This window comes from Saimiri boliviensis, chromosome 3, assembly GCF_048565385.1.
Source record: "Saimiri boliviensis isolate mSaiBol1 chromosome 3, mSaiBol1.pri, whole genome shotgun sequence".
Lineage (NCBI taxonomy): Eukaryota > Metazoa > Chordata > Mammalia > Primates > Cebidae > Saimiri > Saimiri boliviensis.
In genome coordinates, this window is record NC_133451.1 from 144,447,387 (window position 1) to 144,466,387 (window position 19,001).

The 19,001-nt window shown below is 36.2% G+C and overlaps 2 protein-coding genes across 4 annotated transcripts in view; one reads left to right on the forward strand and one right to left on the reverse strand.

The window, feature by feature from the left end:
• Positions 1 to 5,599, forward strand: part of OTUD4 (OTU deubiquitinase 4) — a 47,209-nt gene extending 41,610 nt beyond the window's left edge. For all 3 annotated transcript variants that reach the window (XM_003928008.4, XM_010338631.3, XM_074396856.1), the window contains exon 21: positions 602 to 5,599. In XM_003928008.4, the coding sequence (XP_003928057.3) occupies positions 602 to 1,819 (1,218 nt within the window). In that variant the 3' untranslated portion in view covers positions 1,820 to 5,599. The remainder of the gene's footprint in view (positions 1 to 601) is intronic.
• A 4,385-nt stretch (positions 5,600 to 9,984) lies between these two features.
• ABCE1 (ATP binding cassette subfamily E member 1) overlaps positions 9,985 to 19,001 on the reverse strand; it is a 34,055-nt gene continuing 25,038 nt past the window's right edge. The window contains exons 12-18 of the mRNA XM_010338635.3: positions 18,353 to 18,412; positions 18,195 to 18,253; positions 16,297 to 16,407; positions 16,075 to 16,217; positions 15,836 to 15,958; positions 14,372 to 14,483; positions 9,985 to 12,107 (exon numbers count right to left, since the gene is read on the reverse strand). Coding sequence (XP_010336937.1) covers positions 12,060 to 12,107; positions 14,372 to 14,483; positions 15,836 to 15,958; positions 16,075 to 16,217; positions 16,297 to 16,407; positions 18,195 to 18,253; positions 18,353 to 18,412 — 656 coding nt within the window. The 3' untranslated portion in view covers positions 9,985 to 12,059. The remainder of the gene's footprint in view (positions 12,108 to 14,371; positions 14,484 to 15,835; positions 15,959 to 16,074; positions 16,218 to 16,296; positions 16,408 to 18,194; positions 18,254 to 18,352; positions 18,413 to 19,001) is intronic.

Sequence of the window (19,001 nt, forward strand, 5' to 3'; positions counted from 1 at the left end):
TCCTGACCTCAGGTGATCCGACTGCCTTGGCCTCCCAAAGTGCTGGGATTACAGGCGTGAACCACTGTGCCCAGCCCATACTTTGGTTTTGAACTCTTGTAGAGGAAGGATTTGGAATAATTTTCAACATTATTCCTCTGTGATTAGAAGTCTAACTTAATCCTTGCATTTGCAGTATTCTGTGGGCTTCTAGAATTGTGGATTCCTAACATTGGATATCATCTACTCCTATACTGGCATTTTCCCAGTAGAACAAGTTCAGATGTTAACTGGCCTGCCTGGGGTCACATACTGAGTTAGTGGTAGAGCCAGAATGTGAATGCAGGTCTAGCTAAACAGCCAGTGATGCAGAGATACTATCTCTTCTGAAACTATCAGAACTTCAGATTGGTTTTAGGACAGGAGCAAGCAATGGAGTGTTAAAGCAGTGAATTTTGTAATTCATTTTCATGTTGGTTATTACAGTGATTTAGTGTTTGGACTAATATGGTCTTTGTCGGCATGAGAAACTTTTCTTGAGCCTAGTAGTTTTAGATTGATAACCACCTGAACCTTTTTTTTCCCCCTCTTTCGTTTATTTAACTGTTTTGTGTCTCTTTAGGCATACAGCTGTCCTATGTGGGCCCCACATTCTTACCTGTACCCTCTGCACCAGGCCTACCTGGCAGCCTGCAGGATGTACCCAAAAGTCCCTGTCCCTGTTTATCCTCATAATCCCTGGTTCCAAGAGGCTCCTGCTGCTCAGAATGAAAGTGATTGTACCTGTACTGATGCCCACTTTCCTATACAGACTGAGGCCAGCGTTAATGGTCAAATGCCACAGCCAGAGATCGGACCGCCAACATTTTCTTCACCTCTGGTTATCTCTCCATCTCAGGTGTCTGAAAGTCATGGACAGTTGTCTTACCAGGCTGATCTTGAATCTGAGACCCCTGGGCAGCTTCTTCATGCTGATTATGAAGAGTCACTAAGTGGCAAGAATATGTTCCCCCAACCATCTTTTGGACCCAGTCCATTCTTAGGCCCAGTTCCTATTGCACCTCCTTTCTTCCCTCATGTTTGGTATGGGTACCCTTTTCAGGGATTCATAGAAAACCCAGTAATGAGGCAGAATATTGTCCTGCCCTCTGATGAGAAAGAATTAGATCTGTCTCTGGAAAATCTGGATCTTTCTAAAGAATGTGGTTCAGTTTCAGCCGTAGATGAATTTCCAGAAGCCAGGGGTGAACATGTACATTCTCTCCCTGAAGCAAGTGTTAGCAGTAAGCCGGATGAAGGCCGGACAGAGCAGTCATCCCAGACACGAAAGGCAGATATGGCATTGGCTTCCATCCCTCCTGTAGCAGAGGGAAAGGCTCATCCTCCCACTCAGATTTTAAACAGAGAGAGAGAAACTGTGCCTGCTGAACTTGAACCAAAAAGGACCATTCAAAGTCTGAAAGAAAAAACAGAAAAAGTAAAAGATCCTAAGACTGTTGCTGATGTGGTCAGCCCGGGGGCCAACTCTGTGGATAGCAGAGTGCAAAGACCAAAAGAAGAGAGTTCAGAAGATGAAAATGAAGTGTCTAATATTTTGAGAAGTGGTAGATCCAAGCAGTTCTATAATCAAACTTATGGAAGCAGGAAGTACAAAAGTGATTGGAGCTATTCTGGTAGGGGCGGATATCAACATGTGAGAGGTGAGGAGTCCTGGAAAGGACAGCCAAGCAGAAGCCGGGATGAAGGTTATCAATACCATCGAAATGCCAGAGGACGACCATATAGGGGAGATAGGAGGAGATCAGGGATGGGAGATGGCCATAGGGGGCAGCACACTTGATGGTTGTTGCTGAAGTATTTTCTAACAGAAGCTCTTAGGTGGAATGTTTCTGAAGGCTTTAAAAAAATACAATAAAATAAAAACCCCAGTTGGAACGCTTTCCCCTCCCCAACCCCCTTCCCTTCACTCCTATACTGTACAATACATTTTGGACATGAGTTCAAGGGGGCAGGTGAATTCCTGGCATTGCCAGTTTTCTTCATTCAGAATCTGTTTATTTATCAAGTGACTGTCCCCATAAAAAGTAGAAGATAAGTTTGTTAAAGTATTTTTTATAAACAGCTTAATATAAAACATTATAGATTTAGTGTTTGGCTTTTTTCCTTATATAAGTTTGATTTCAAATGTTGGAAATGTGTCCTTTATAGTGTTTACTGAAGTGACAAGAAAATATACCATTTGACACACTATAGATTCCAAACATAATGTTGCACCAAATAGAAATGTATATTTTATTATGCAATGCCTTAGTCATAAACTGGGCTCAAACAATTCTCAGCCTAAAACACTGTTGTCTCTTAAAATGCTTCCAACCCAAAGGCCTTTCATCTCAATATCTGTCAAACTTGAATAATGTCTTCTCTTTAATATTCACATAAGGCAGCCTATTAACTGTGTCTTAGCGATGTTGTATATAGTTCTTTTAATATTCATAAGGTATATTTTTGAATTTTGGTATTTGTTAAGATTGCATAGAAGAATAGTAGGAAATCCAATGAAATGGCTGTTTCCACCAAGAATTCTTAGCACTGGTGTAAATATCATGGTGCCTACTTGAAAGAAATGTAGATGCTATGCATTTTGAAAATAATCTGCATCAGTTAGAACTGCAGACGTTTTTTTAATGCCACTTTAACACTAATGCACTGACAGATTCTAAATATTTTGTGAGAAGAAATGTTAAAAAATTTTTAGCTTGATAGGTTTCTAGAGTTACTGTGTTTTGTTTTCTCCTTGCACCATTGGTTGTTATCACTTTCACTTTACACTTGCATGTTCTACTTGTCAGGGCTGGAACTGTTGTATAGAAGATAATATGATTGTGACTTCTAGTTCTTTTCTAGAGGATGCTGCTAGAAAATGGTTTTGCTTTGTGTTTTATAGCTTGTTACCCTTAGGTAGGTAACATCTTCCATCCTGCTTTCTTCCAGTCTTTGCAGTATTCACTAGAAGTTCCCTTTGCATGTTGCACTCTGTTCTCATTTGGAGATTGGACTCTCTGAATTAACACAGTATTCATTCATCTGTGTTATTTTGTAAAAATAACTGTAGCTTGTATTTCTTATTTGTACATACTGATGTGAAAATCTACCCTTTTATTATGTTGAGATTTTCTTCTGATCAGGAAGTTTGAGTGCTATGCAAATAACATAGTAGTAATTTCTCTTTGCATGCCATGTGTAATATACCTAGCCAAAAACAGATGCGGTGACTTTCTTTTTTTGTAAAGCAAATTACTTAAGAAAATACAATTCACTTGAATTTGACAAACTGAAACAGATGAGTTTTCTGGGTTCTCTGATAACCTATGGGAATGTTTAGATGCCAGCTGGGCTCTGTGAATCTCCACTGTACTGTAATAATGGTTATTTACCTCTGTGCTGTTTTAATTACCTAACGTCTGTGTAACTGCTGATTTGAGTAGTGATTAGCATTTAGATAATAATGTAACAGGATTTTAGAGAGCACTTTGAAAGATAACATTTTATTATGATGGTGCTAGGTAAAAAATTGTAAAGACTGGGATGGTTGTGTAGAAAAAATTTTTTGCGAGAACCTATTGAAAGGAATTTGTTGTCACCTTTCAAGCTAGAACAGTTGAAGGTACTGCTTTAAGCCATTTTATTTTCTTAACATCAGTGGCCGAGTTAAGGAAAGAGATTAGCAGGTCCTCCACTTTCAGCTCATGCTTTATTTTATTTTATTTTTTTATAGGACTAACTTACCTGATAATTTTAATGAAAACCACATTTTGATACAAACACCAGATTTGAAAGTTCAGTATGTTTGATCTCAGGAGTCCAAAATAAGCTGTTGCTTCTAGTGTCCTGCATTTTATTGACGGGTTTGATCTCAGCTTCTGAAAATGTTTAAAAATTGGAAGGAAATACTATTCCTATCCTCATTGTCACTTTGTTTTACCTCAATTGAGTAACATAATAGGTCCTGAAGGAAACACAGATTTGCTTTCTGTTTCCCATATTTCTCACCTCTAGGATATGATGGAAACAGTGCTTGAATGGTAATTTTAGCAGATGGTACTTTTCTCAATGACCTCTGGAATAAAGACTATTGATAGTTTTAAAAGTAATCTTGGCATGAAGGTTGGTTTTGCTTTTTCCCTTTATGTTTGATTTTAAATGTACTAGTCCAAGGGATTTTGCCTTATGCTGAGGTCAAACTAAGGCTAAGCAAGCTTTTGTTCTTCATCTTAACTGTTTGTCATGCTCTGTGTTGACATATTTCTTTATGAGAATAGAAGCAAAAATACGGAACTGAGGATCACTTGTTTTTGAGTTGGAAATTATCAAACTTCACCATATTATGATCATACATATTTTGAAGAACAGACTGACCAAAGCTCACCTGTTTTTTGTGTTAGGTGCTTTGGCTGAACTTGATTCCAGCCCCCTTTTCTTTTTAGTGTTCTGTGTCTCTTCAAGTTCATTTCCTCTCAGATAAATCTTCAACTCTTGCCCCATGCCCTCCTTGGCAGCAGGATGCTGGCATCTGTGTAGTCCTCATACTGTTTACTGATAACCCACAAGTTCATTTTCATGGCAGACCTAAGCTCCGACCCTGCCTTGACCTGGCAAGAGTAGGTTTTCCTAGACCACAATGCCGATATAACTTATTTAATGCAGACTGTATTTTTGCAGTGTGTTGTTTCCTTTGTGACTCAAAGTTGAATTAAAATGCCTGTGAACTGCAAACTTGCTTATGATAGACTTGGTGCAATAAAGTTCCTTTCTAACCATTTCTGGTTTAGAAAACATTCAGCCATCCTAGAAACTAGCAATATTTATTTTTGCCTCTTTTCTTTTACCTTCATTTTTAGATGAGGTAAATGTTTTGTCTTTCACCTAAGGGTACTAAGCAAGGTCCACTCTAGTGTAGCTGGAGAATGCATATTTAGCTACACTATTTGTTTACTGTATTTTGCTTCCTATGTCTAAATGCTATTGTTTTTGTTTAAAATCCTAATAATGGCTCATTTCCAATGTTAATTTCAAAGTACTAAGGTTTTGCTACTAGTGTCAGCCATTTACTCTCCCACTAATTGGGATTATTTTTTAAAAGAGGTCTTTCCCCCTGAAATGCAAGTTTTAGAAAATCTTAGAAGAGGGGTGGGTGCATGTCTTAATTCTGGGAAGCAGCAACTTTGGGGTTGAACTTACTTGAATGGATTAAAAATTGCATTGTGTTACAGAGCTAGAAAATTTTATGTATGAAAAATGATAATAGCCTTACACTGAGTACAAATAATACTTAAGAGCATGTGAAGATGTGATCATTTGTGATGTTACTTGTAAAAAAAAAAAGTATATATATACATATCTTTTGAAGTGTTGAAAGGAAACTAGTACTTTATATTCTTTATCATTATCACTTTTTGTAAGTGTTGAATATATTCCTGTTTATTTTTCTATGTTCTGTTTTGTAGCCTTAAGAAGTGTTTCAAACATATCTGAATGTATAAAATAAGAGTAAATGCCCTACATGGTGTGATGCTGCATTATATATAAAACTGTGTGCATATATTAAATTTTGTCTCTTGATTCTGCTTGTGAATTCTTTGGTTCCAGGGTTAACCAGGTAATATAGCATATAAATCTTAAGAATTTTTGTAGGGCCGGGCGCGGTGGCTCAAGCCTGTAATCCAGCACTTTGGGAGGCCGAGGCGGGTGGATCACACGATCAAGAGATTGAGACCATCCTGGTCAACATGGTGAAACCCTGTCTCTACTAAAAATACAAAAGATTAGCTGGGCATGGTGTTGTGTGCCTGTAGTCCCAGCTACTCAGGAGGCTGAGGCAGGAGAATTGCCTGAACCCAGGAGGCGGAGGTTGCAGTGAGCTGAGATCACGCCATTGCACTCCAGCCTGGGTAATGAGCGAAACTCCATCTCAAAAAAAAAAAAAAAAAATTTTTTTTGTAAACTCCTTAAAATGAGAAATGATTTTCATGCTGCTTTTCCAGCTAGAAGACAATTCCAGTATGTGCAACTAAAAACCATGTAGAATTTATAATCCATGGGCATTGTAATTTTCCCTACTTTATATAATGAAACTGAGGCCAAGTTACTTGCATAGGGTCATGCAACCAGTAAGTGGTAGGACTCATATTTGAGTCTGGTTTTTTTTTTTTTTTTTTTTTTTTTTTTAATAATTGCATTTTAGGTTTTGGGCTACATGTGAAGAACATGCAAGATTGTTGCATAGGTACACATGTGGCAGTGTGATTTGCTGCCTTCCTTCCCCTCACCTGTATCTGTCATTCCTCCCCATGCTCTCTCCCCACCTCCCCACCCCCCCTTGAGTCTTAAGTGACTTTATAGCTAGTGCTACCATTTTTTTTCTTTGTTCTGCAGTGACTAAATGGAAATGTGCAGAATATCTAAGAATAATTTATGGATTAAATTATTTCTAAATTTTTTTTACATTTAGCATTCAGTAATATGTTGGCTAAAGAAAGGTAAATTGAGTTTTGAAAACCAAGTATATTTAAATACTCTGAAAAAATTTTTTAAAGCCTGTTTTTCTTTATAAAATTACCAAAGGATATTGTCAAATCAATACTTGTTTACATAAAATATGAACTTTCTGTTAAGTCTGGCTGTACCTGAAACAAGAGCCTCTCTCAATTCAAGTATTGGACAGAAAAGTGAGTGATCAAGGGATAGGGTCAGAAAGCTGGGAAGGATGAGCCATTATTAAAGATAATGAGTGTTGACATGTGGATCTTTTATTTGAGACTGCTTTAGGAGTTGAGTAAAATATCACAGAACCTGTGGGGAAGGAAGAAAGGAAGGAGAAAAAGGGGAAACATTAGTTCTGTGGGTTTATTCATGGAGTCATAGAGAAGCCAGTGTAGGAGCTGGTTAGTGATAGGTGTGTTTGTGGTGGGTGGGGGAGGGTTCTTGCAAAATTGGTCATTCCAGAAATGTATGGGAGTGACCCAAGTTTTAAGTCAGTGGTCTCCAAAAGGGCTTGCTTTTCACTTTGAATAATTATAATTTTACTTACCTTTCACAGACTTAGGTCTGGGTCTAGGGCATAGTATGAGAATGTAAATACAAAATCAGAAGTTAAACCCAGCTTCCCTTCATAAACTTTCGCACCCTAACTTAATCTGTGAGTTCTTCATGAAACATGGACTCATCATAATAATAGGGTTGAGTTTTCTAAGAGAAGCTACAGACATTGGTATAAACAGTTTTTGAAACTGATTTTTCTATAATAATTCATTAAACTGGGGCTTTAGAGGCAGCCCTTTTAAAATATGTAACATTCCTGTAATTTTCTTTTTCACAGTAAAAAATCTTAAAGATGTGTATGTAGATAAGTATGGTTCTGAAGGCCTCCTATCCCTTTGAATATTTTTAACTGAATTGGCAGGTTAACTGGTAACAGAATTCTGTGTAGTAAGCCAATTTCTTTTTTAAAAAAATGAGAAGCTTGGCTTTAGACTAACGATTTTCAGATGAAACAGAAAACCACTGCAGTGTACCTATCTAGGAATGCACTTGTTGGATCCTTCCTGTAATTTGCTTTTCCAAACTAGTAGTAAAAACATTTAAGTCCTTTATAGTTTTATAAGATAGTTTTATAAATGCAGACAAGAAACCAGAAGCACAGACATAAAGTGATCATTGACATGGGAGACCTATATTTAGGCACATGCAAAGTTGGGAGCTAACATTTGCATTAAAGCCAGGGTCACCCCAGGGAAAGGGGTGAAATAAAAAATTCCCACAGACAAACCTGTCTTGGCGTGGGTTCCAGTTCCTTAAAGGCAAAAAACAAAACCACTGAAAATGTTACCACAATCATGTAGCTTTGAGGTCCAGGAATCCACAAACTAGGAAAACTGAAAAGTGGTTCCAAGCTGGTAACACACTTGGCTCCCATGGCAGAAGGCAAATGGAAAGCAAGCCTCTGAAGAAAAAGACCTCAGCCAGGGAGGTTTCTTGATGGCAAAGAGGAAAGCAGTTTGACTTAACCAGGTTTAAACAAATAGGGATGTATTTCTCAAGAAATGTGGAGAGAAGTGGCTGCTGGCAGTTTTGCAGTGTTTGATGACAGGAGTAACATTCTTGTAGCTTGTTTTGCATCTCCTTTATTATGTATCACCTTATGGGCACAAAACAGTTGCTTCATATTATTACATCCTCAAGAAGCAGTACCAGATAATAATCTTCCTTATTAGGAAAGCAAGAGGTTTTCTTGAGGTATTTTCTAGAAAAACCTCAAGAGGTTTCAATTTACTGGCTAGAACTCTCTAGCCAGTAAATTGAGCATAACTGCAAGAGACACTAGCAAAGTATGGAAGAGGATTTTCTCTTAGCCCAATTATGACCAACCACCTAGGACTGGGTACACTGTCTACTCTAATAAATTGGCAGAGGAGGTGGTGGTAGTGAGTAAAGGGCTGAGGAGAAATGGTATTTGCCACACAAAATCTCAAAATCTTTAGATACAGCCTCATCTAACATCTGCTCACAAACTGAAACACTACAAAGGAAACCCATCTTCCAAGAGCAACTGTCAGCACAGGATACAGCCAAGTTTAGACCTTCATGTATTAAGTGGATGGACTAGAAATGTTTCAAAAAGTTAAATACAAAGGGATAAAGAAGTAGAATTTCCTGAACAACTACTATCTCCGTACTTCGCTTCTCTAACTGACCTTGTTTTCTCTTCAATTCCTACTTTCAGCATGTAAAAAACTAACCAATCTGGAAGGCACAGAAAGCTCATCAGTTTGCGTGTATTCATCATTTCCTTCCACTAATCTCTTAAAAGCCCATGTTCCTTTTTGCCCCTGACCAGACACGTATTCTGCTTTGCATGGTTTATCTCACTTATCTATCCTTTTAACAACTCGGTAAGATAGGTGCTGTTATTCTTTCCTGTGACCTAATTCCCTTATAGTCCTTTCTGACATTCCAACCCAGAATGATTACTTTCTCTTCTGAGCCACTCAGTGCTCACAACAGACTAGACACTGGGTTAAGGGCTTGACATACCTGTATCCAACTACTATACTGATGAATATGAATGAAATTATACAACACTACAGTTTTGTAGTCTTCCTACTTTCTCTGCAGCATGTAGGTTCATTCCTTCAATACAGTAGGCCATTACATGCCAGACACCCTGCTGTATACACTGAGTGACAAGGCAGATAAAAGACTGGACTTTAAAATGCTTGTAGTCTAAAATTAGGTTCACCTAAATTGCAGAAAATGATTGTACCATCAATATACTACTTTTTTTTTTTTTTTTTTTTTTTTTTGAGACAGAGTTTCACTCATTACCCAGGCTGGAGTGCAATGGCGCGATCTCGGCTCACTGCAACCTCCGCCTCCTGGGCTCAGGCAATTCTCCTGCCTCAGCCTCCTGAGTAGCTGGGATCACAGGCATGCGCCACCATGCCCAGCTAATTTTTTGTATTTTTAGTAGAGACGGGGTTTCACCATGTTGACCCAGGATGGTCTCGATCTCTTGACCTCGTGATCCACCCGCCTCGGCCTCCCAAAGTGCTGGGATTACAGGCTTGAGCCACCGCGCCCGGCCAATATACTACTTTTAAGACTGTTCTATACTAGGTCAACACAGTAAATATAAATCATCTAATGATGATCTAAAAACTTAAATGGCCAGGTGCAGTGGCTCACACCTGTAATCCCAGCACTTTGGGAGGCTGAGGCAGGTGGATCACCTAAGATCAGCCTGGCCAACATGGTGAAACCTTGTCTCTACTAAAAGTACAAACATTAGCTGGGTGTGGTGGCGAGTGCCTGTAATCCTAGCTACTCAGGAGGCTGAGGCAGGAGAATTGCTTGAACTGGTGAGGTGGAGGTTGCGGTGAGTGGAGATCGCACCCCTCTACTACAGCCTGGGCAACAGAGGGAGACACTGTCAAAGAAAAACAAAAAACAAACAAAACAACCAATGATTTTTAATCACATGCAAAATGTAAAACTCAAAGGGTATTATATATGTATTTGTATGTATATAAATGTCTCCTTTCCCCCCATTCTTTAATCAAATTGTCCTTGTCAAAAGCAATGTTTCTTGAGTATCACTTTGTATATTTCAATATTTTGTATATTTTCACAAAAATCATACTATATAAACTGTTACAATATATATTTTTTTAAGTATTTGAGACTTTTTCCAATCAGGACATTATCAACTAGTCTCTTTCTTTCTGCAAACATATGTATTCCTACTGTATATAATATTGATTTTATAAATATTTTTCTTGTGTTAGCAATTGTAGGGTTTGCTATTGCTATGTAAAATTTTAAGATCCATATTTTAAAGATTTCATTTACATGAAAAATTCTTTTAATACATATTCTGTCATTAGCTGTAAGTAGAACTATGCTCTTATTATATCATAACAAGTCCTTTAAGACAATCCGGGATCAGTAAGTAACAATAGCTTTTACTTATTTTATTCAATATATCTGAAATAATCATTCATAAATTTAACCTATCCTTAAAAACAGGCATTACTTATTTTAGTATAATCCCATTTGTGTACAAAACAAACCCTTTACATATTCACACTTACGTTTAAGTGCACAGAAAAAAGAATGAAAGAATATACATTATTCAATTCAAACACTGGTAACCTTTGGGAGGGTAATAAAGAGAGATCATTTTTTATTCCATTCTGTGTATCTGAATTTTTTTCAACATGTATTGATGGATTACTCACGTAAATTACTTTTTAAAAGGCATAATGTGGTCCAATTAAACCATACTTTGTAGCCATTATTTGCATGTTAATCAAGACTTCTATTAATAGTTTTAAGTAGTTCTTAAAGTCTGTCAAATACTTCCTAATTTCCCCTTCAATTTTGCTTGCTCCAGTCATTTATTTAGTAAACCCTCTTCCTCATAAGTTAATTCCAGTTTAGTCAGAAGTATAGGTAATCCTGTTCAAAATTCAGGAACTCAAGAAATTTGGATGGGTTTTTGGAACTAGAAAAAGGTTTAGATAATGTGCGCTATATCCAAACTCAGAAATGAATACATGTGGTACTGCGGGATACTTTGTATTGCTATCTGGGGACTTCTGCATTAATGTTGCCTTTAGGGAAGTGGTTTATGATCCTTGGTTCCCCACCAGAAAAATCCGTGGAACTTTAAAAAAAATACACAGATGCTTAGGCACCATCTTTAAAGACTTTGAGTCTGTAGTTGTAAGGGATGCAAATATTCTTTAGAAATGATTTTTCCTAAATCTTGATCAGTGATGATTATATAAATACATGTGTAAAAAAATGACATTACTTAGAGAATGACTGAATACAGAACCTTACGGAATGCAAAAATAAAAAATTCAGAGCAACTTTTTTGGGGGGGAAGGGAACCGAATTGGTTTTTGCTAAACGTGTTCAAAAGCACCAAAAAAGATTAAAAACAATTAAAAAATACGTATTTTTCCAACAGTGGTGTTTTGTAGTAGATAAAACTTCCTCAGAAACCATATACTGATAATATAGTGCAAAGACTGAAAACAAATAACAAACATAATCCTGATGTTTATTTATCAAATGTCAATCAGTGGAATCTTTGACTGGCTTTTAAAATAAGGGCAGTTTCATTACACTGGCATATCTGGCAAACCAGGTAAGTACAGAAACTCTTTTCAAGATTTAAAAAATGGAGCAACACTGGTCAGCGTTTGGTACGTGAATATGATATACCTACTGAAAATCTTCCCACACATCATGAAAACTTGGAGGTAATTTGTATAGCTTGAAATGTCTTCATTTTAGAATATTATGCACAAAAGGGCCTCATCATGAACAGAAAAGTGGCGTTTTCTGTGTTTCAATTATAATTTAGAATGCAACTGGCTTTTGATGTTATATTAAGTGAATTATACTTCAAGCTCCAGAGTATGTGGGGCATAAGATCCTGATTCAAGTTTTGTATGACAAAAATTCTAGTAAATATTCCTTTGAATTAGTAGCTTATCAATATTCTCAGATTCAGTCTAATCATCCAAGAAAAAGTAGTTTCCACTCTTCTTTTGTTCTACATCCTAAAAAATAAAACAGAAGCAACAAAAGTCAGCAACACCATTTTATTATAGCCAAAGGTAGACTTTCACTCATGGTATTACTTAGCAGTGTTTACAACAGTGCCTGTACAACCTGTTCTGCACACACCATCTATTTCTGGATATTCCTGGGTCTACTACTCAAAGGAAAGATGACTACCTCTGCCCTATCCCTAATGCTAGAATCACTCACTCCACCAACTCAAGCAAAGTCCCTTTACATATATGCCTTACATACATAAAATTTGGCTTATTCCTGGGAAAACTATTAAATTCCATTTTCATCATTACAACTTTAATCTCCAGATCCAAAATGTAGCATACTGTCAGTTTGAGACCTACGTATTACACCATATATCTATATCTATCTATCTATCTATCTATCTATCTATCTACCTACCTACCTACCTACCTACCTACCTACCTACCTACCTACCTACCTATCTATACCTGTATCTATAAAAGTTTTTTCCAGGCCGGGCATGATGGCTCACGCCTGTAATCCCAGCACTTTGGGAGGCCGAGGCAGGTGGATCACGAGGTCAGAAGTTCGAGACCAGCCTGAATAACATGGTGAAACCCTGTCTCTATTAAAAATACAAAAATTAGCTGGGTGTGGTGGTGCATGCCTGTAATCCCAGCTACTCAGGAGGCTGAGACAGGATAATCACTTGAACCTGGGAGGCAGAGGTTGCGGTGAGCTGAAATTGTGCCATTCATTGCACTCCAGCTTGAGCAACAAGAGTGAAACTCTGTCTCAAAAAAGAAAAAAAAAAATTTCTCTCTACTGGCTGGTAACAATCTTACCTACCTAATTCTTGTCATACTGTAATCTTCTTACTATTATTTAGCTAGGATTAAGGTATGACTATCTTAAGATGAGTAGGCATGCAGAAATAATTAACAGGTGCACCTGGTAACTGAACCATGAGTCTATCCAAGAAAATGACAAGTGTCCTTAATGCTTCAGAAGAAATTATTCCTTTCTAACCAATTTGCTTTTCAAAACGGAGTAAAACTCTTCAATTTTATGTAAGAACTTAACATTTATCCTGGCCAAGGAGTAGTATCAATCATTTAAAAACAAAATATGTAATAAAGGGTAAGGCATCCAGACATTGCATTAGATGCTTAAAAATACAATGATGTGCAAGATACCTTTGCCTCTGGCATTCCTAGAGCTCATGGTTTAGCAGCAAAGGTAGGACTGCAAATATGAAAATAAACGCTAAAGCACAAGTATGTATAACATACTTCTAAAGCTTTTAGAAGGAAGATGGATATAGAGTGATAAAATGTAAACACTTTGAGGCACTACAGATAATAAAAACAGAAATGCTATTCTAGAGTTCATTTACTCTCCGTTTCTGAGTGACTAAGATTTTTGCCCTCTATTAAACAAATACTGTATTTCACAGAGGAAATCAACTGTAGGTGCACAACTGTGTACCACAAAGACAAAAAAACATTGCCAGTTAAGTAGACACAATGTTTTCCTAATCACAGGTGCTTGTTTAGACTTTTAAAATATGCCTTTCAATCATGTATTGAAAAATGTAACAGAGAAACTGGTTAAGGTATACTTTAAAAATTTTTTGTTTCAATGGTGAATTAGTGTAATCTTTTTATTTTCTGGTTTTTAAAAATTCTCTAATTAGTGTAATCTTTCCCAAGACATTTTAGATGGCAATCAACATAGGTAGTGCAACTGTGATACAACTTAAAGAGACAACAGGAACAGCTCTGAGTTCATGTAGCAATGATAGCTACATCACAATTGCTGCCTATTGCAGATTAAAGTAGGTCATCAGGTCTCAAAATGTAAAAAACAGAAATTTTAAAATATGGTGTTTTTTTTTTTTTTTTTTTTTTTTTTTTTGAGACAGAGTCTCTCTCTGTTGCCCAGGCTGGAGTGCAGTGGGACAATCTCGGCTCACTATAACCTCCAACTCCCGGGTTCAAGCGATTTTCCTGCCTCAACCTGCCGAGTAGCTGGGATTACAGGTGCCTCCCTCGAGACCTACCTAATTTTTACATTTTTAGTAGAGATGGGATTGCACCATGTTGGTCAGGCTGGTCTCAAACTCCTGACCTCAAGTGATCTGCCTGTCTTGGCCTCCGGAAGTGCTGGGATCATGGGTGTGAGCCACTGTGCCTGGCCATGTGGTACTGATTTTTAAATAGACTTTCAATTATTTATACTGAGATCAAAGTGATCCATGATTTAAGACAGTTTTTCCACATACCTTAATTGAGTTAAGTTTGTTTATTCGTGGTCTATAGTTGTTTGGATCTCTTCTGAATGTAATTTCAAGCTGTGACAAAAATTTATTCATGCCAGCCAAAAGGGTTTGAGGACTAGGGCCAAAAAAAAAAGAGATCAATCCATTTTGATTAAATTTTTCTTCAGAAGTGTAACTACCTTTTGGGATGAAAGGGGTTAAGAATTACTATTCCCTCAAATTCCCCAATCATAAATCATCTAGATAACAGTATAATCACAGCACATTACAAATCCTATGTTCAGAAATGGCTTTGCTTGGACTATATAGTTTTCTTGGCAATAATATTTTGGTGCAAAACAAACAAAATTTAACCTGGATTTCTAATCTGGTAAAAAACATTTAAGACAAAAGTACTACTTTAGAAAAACAGAAGATTATTAATAAGTAGATCACAGAATCTCAAACTGGACATTTTTAGGGGAGATTAGAATTTTTAAAAGTTATATTCATATGAAAAATCTGTCACTGGAGGGAATATGTCCTCCTAATAGTGGTTTTCAGTAATAACCCCTTTCTAAATTTCTATGCTTCATTGTTTTTACCCAGGCTAGTTCTTAAATCACACCAAATCCCAACATACATGTGAAACATTTTAAAATTGTGTGGGATATCATTAGATGAACAAATAAACATCATATATGCTAAGAAATTTCCCTAGCTCTTCAAGAAATATGTAATTCTCAATTGATACATTTTAAAAAAAAGGAATTCAGGAAAGAAGCTCTTAGATGAATTATTAAAATGGCAACTCCATTCCTTGCTCTCTAATGCCAGAAAACATGCTGAAACCCCATGAAACTGCTGTTTTTATAGGTGAAAAATGAAAACTAGTAATTTCATTTTGTTCAGTCTAATAACATAGGCTTTAGCAATAAAGCTAAAATGAATTTTTCATAACCTGACCTGAATGTTAGGCTTCTCTATATTGCAAGTTCTCCTAATCAAGCTAACAAGGAAAAATCAGAAGAAAAAAGGAAAAAGGTAAAACCATTTATTTTAATTCTGCTGTAGATCAGTACCAGATATTTGGGACCCACTGTGAGCTCAATTAGTGACAGTACTAAGTTGGGCAAATATGTAACCTCGTTACATCTTGTTTCCTTTTTCTATCATGTATGAAATCAATAGTTTTCAATCTTTTTGGGGAAATTCAAATAATAAAGCAAACAAAAGTTAAGTTGAAAGAAAAGGTGAGGGGCCCACAGCTTTTTATGCTTATCTTCCTGGTGAGAGATTTTACACTACAGCCTGAAAACTACTCTTTTATATGGTCCCATCCAGTCCCCAGTACCAATGATCTCAGAAGTCACAGAATCAGATCTAGAATTTTGGGCTTTTTCATTTTTCAAAAATTAAAGTGTGTCACTATTATTTATGAGAAAATTTAAAATGAATTACTTTGAAGATATTAAAAAGTAATTTTACCTGTTTGCAACTGTATTCTTAGACGGAACACCATCAAAAACGATGACGCGATCCGCTAGATAGGTGGCCATGATGAAGTCATGTTCCACAACGAAGGCTGTCTTTTTTGCATGGAGTATGAAACTAAAACACAACAATTTTGAAATCTTATAGCTTTATATCATAAAACATTACGGTGTTATATTAAGCACACTTGTAGGACAGTACACATTAAATACTGCTATGAGCAAGTTACTTACCGTTTGACAACTCGAGCTGCCATCAGTCTTTGCTCAGAATCCAAATATGCAGATGGTTCATCAATTAAATAGACATCAGCAGGTTTACCCAAACAAAGGGCTAAAGCTACTCGCTGTAGTTCACCACCAGATAATGTCTGCACCTAATTGAAGGAGTTTAGCAAACCATGTAAAGGCTTCTAAAATTCAAAATAAAAAAATCTAAAAATTATGTTAAAGTACCTCTTGATCGATAATGTTTTCAATTTGCAGAGGCTTCATTACATCAGTCACAAACTGTGGATGAGTATAAGCATCTCTTATCTTTTCATGTAGTAACTGGCGAACACTTCCCTGTTTTTAATAAAAAAAGATTATTTAAATGGTAAAATTTCACTATAGAACTCTTCTATTTATGAATCTTCAGATTCATAAATAGAAAGTTAAGCTTCAGAGTAAAAGCGTATCAATTTGCCACTAACAGATATCAATGTGTATCCACCATTTATGACATGTTTTGAGATTTTCTATTCAAAACCCATCATGTCCAACAAGTGATTTTTTTTTTGTCTGAGACAAGGTCTTGCTCCATTGCTCAGGTGTACAGTGGCATGATCACAGCTCACTGCAGCCTCAACCTCCCAGGCTCAAGTGATCCTCCCCTCAGCCTCCAGAGGAGTTGGAACTACAGGCATGCACCACCATGGTGGAATAATTTTTAAGTTTTTGTAGAGGTGGGATCTCACTATTTCACCAGGCTTGTCTTTAAACTCTTGGGCTCAAGTGACCCTCCTGCCTCAGCCTCCCAAAGTGCTGGAATTAAAATGTGTGAGGTGCCATCCCAGCCTACAAAAATAATATTTTTTCCCCCACTCCACAGCCCCTCTAACGACAATCTTAAAATTAGAAAGTAATAAGCAAATTATGAATGTTTCACGGGAAAAATCATTTGAGAGTAAAAATTCTAAAGGCCAAAGTGGGTATCAAGCAACCTTAGGCCATCAGTAAGAGAGAATACAAAATGCATGATAATGTGCTAGGGATGAATCCTAAGATGGCTTCTCCTTGCTGTTTCAGGATAAGGCTAAATTTCCGAATTTAAAGCTAAGTTATAGAGAATATCAATGATAAAACTTTTATGGTAAGGTAAGCCAAGTAGACAAAACATAAACTGAATGTTGAGTTACTGAATGTAGATATTGTAGTTAAGGAGTTCATTAGGGTACCTACAGAAATCAAAGGAGGTTAACTTTAATGTTTTCAAGGTTTATCCATACTGTAGCATTTATAAGTATTTCATTTCTTTTTATGGCAGAATAACTTTAAAAATTTATGAGTATATAATACTGTGTTTATCCATTCATCACCTGATGGGACATTTGGGTTGTTTCCACCTTTTGGCTATCACAAATAATGTTGCTATAATCACTTTGTATGGAAATTTTGTGTTGAGATAGGAATGAAAGTGCTGGTTCTTATGGCAACTCTAGTCTAATTGTTTATGCAACTGTCTGACTGTTTTTTTGAAGTGGCTTTACCATTTTACCTTACCACCAGCAATGTACAAAGTTTCAATATCTTCACATCCTCACCAATACTAGTCATTGTTTTTTTGATGAGTCATTTGAGTGGGGATAATCTGGTGTGTGACTCACTGTGTTTTTTTTGAATTACAATTCCCTAATGATTAGTGATGCTGAACATCTTTTCATTTGTTTATTGGCCCTTTGTATATCTTCTTTGGAAAAATGTCCTTTTCCTGGGAAAAGACATTTGCTCATTTTGAATTATAATAGTCCTTTCTTTATCTATGCTGGATACGAGTCCCTTATTGGATATATGATGTGCAAAGGTTTCTCCCATCTTATGGGTAGTCTTTTCACTTTCTTGCTGGTGTCATTTTGCCGCACAAAATACATTACATTTTAAATGATTTATTTTGCATAAAGATGACAAACATCTTTAAAGCATTTTCTTAGCAGTGGATATGAATGAAGGACTGGATTCTTAATACCTTTGTTAGCAACTATCAATAAAATTGTATAGAATCTAATTTGGAGAAAATTAATATAGTAAAAGATGAAAGCTATAGGCATATATACAAAATTTTCTTTAGTAACCATATTAAAATAATAACTCACAGTTGATTTGGGACTAATTTTCTGTGGCTTATAACTGACATTTAGAACTGGTACTTCTCCTGCAAAATAATGAAATACATAAGACACTAAAAACTGCCCAGATCTTTAAAGTTTACTGTGTAGAAAACAGTAAAAAGATTCAACAATTACAACTGTACCTCCTTCATCAGGTTTAAGTCTTCCTGCAAGCATTCTGATAAATGTCGTTTTACCCGTTCCTGGCAACACAACATATGACAATTTGACCTGAAAGATGCTTGACATTTAGAGTAAATCACTATGTCCTACTTGGTTTTAACTGAGAAATTTGTTTTAAAAATATACACTGACATTATTGAATTCTGAAGGTTATACAGAACAATACTTAGTCTTTTGTGATTCACCTCTGAAGTGTCATTCTAGGTTAAGAGGAATAAAGACTAGTCAAAGCTTATAATGACCATTTTAATAAATGGTGTATCTACAAAGTTTAAATCCTGCAATAGTTTGAAAAGATTTATTTAGCTAAATTATCAAGGCACACAATTTATTAAGACAGTACAGACTAATTTATGAAAGATAAGAAATTGTAAAGTTTGTTTATATAAAATATTTAAATTGCAACTCAATTCAAAATTCCCATTATCTAAAGACTGATACATTGTAACAATATTTATGCAAAATTTATCTTCTATAGTTTTGTAAGCTGTAAGATTACAATTCACATAGTTTTTAAATCATGAAGGCAATATAACATATTTAGTAGTCAAATTCATCCTAGCTGCTATACTTATGACAATTTATTATTAAATATATGCTGGTAATATA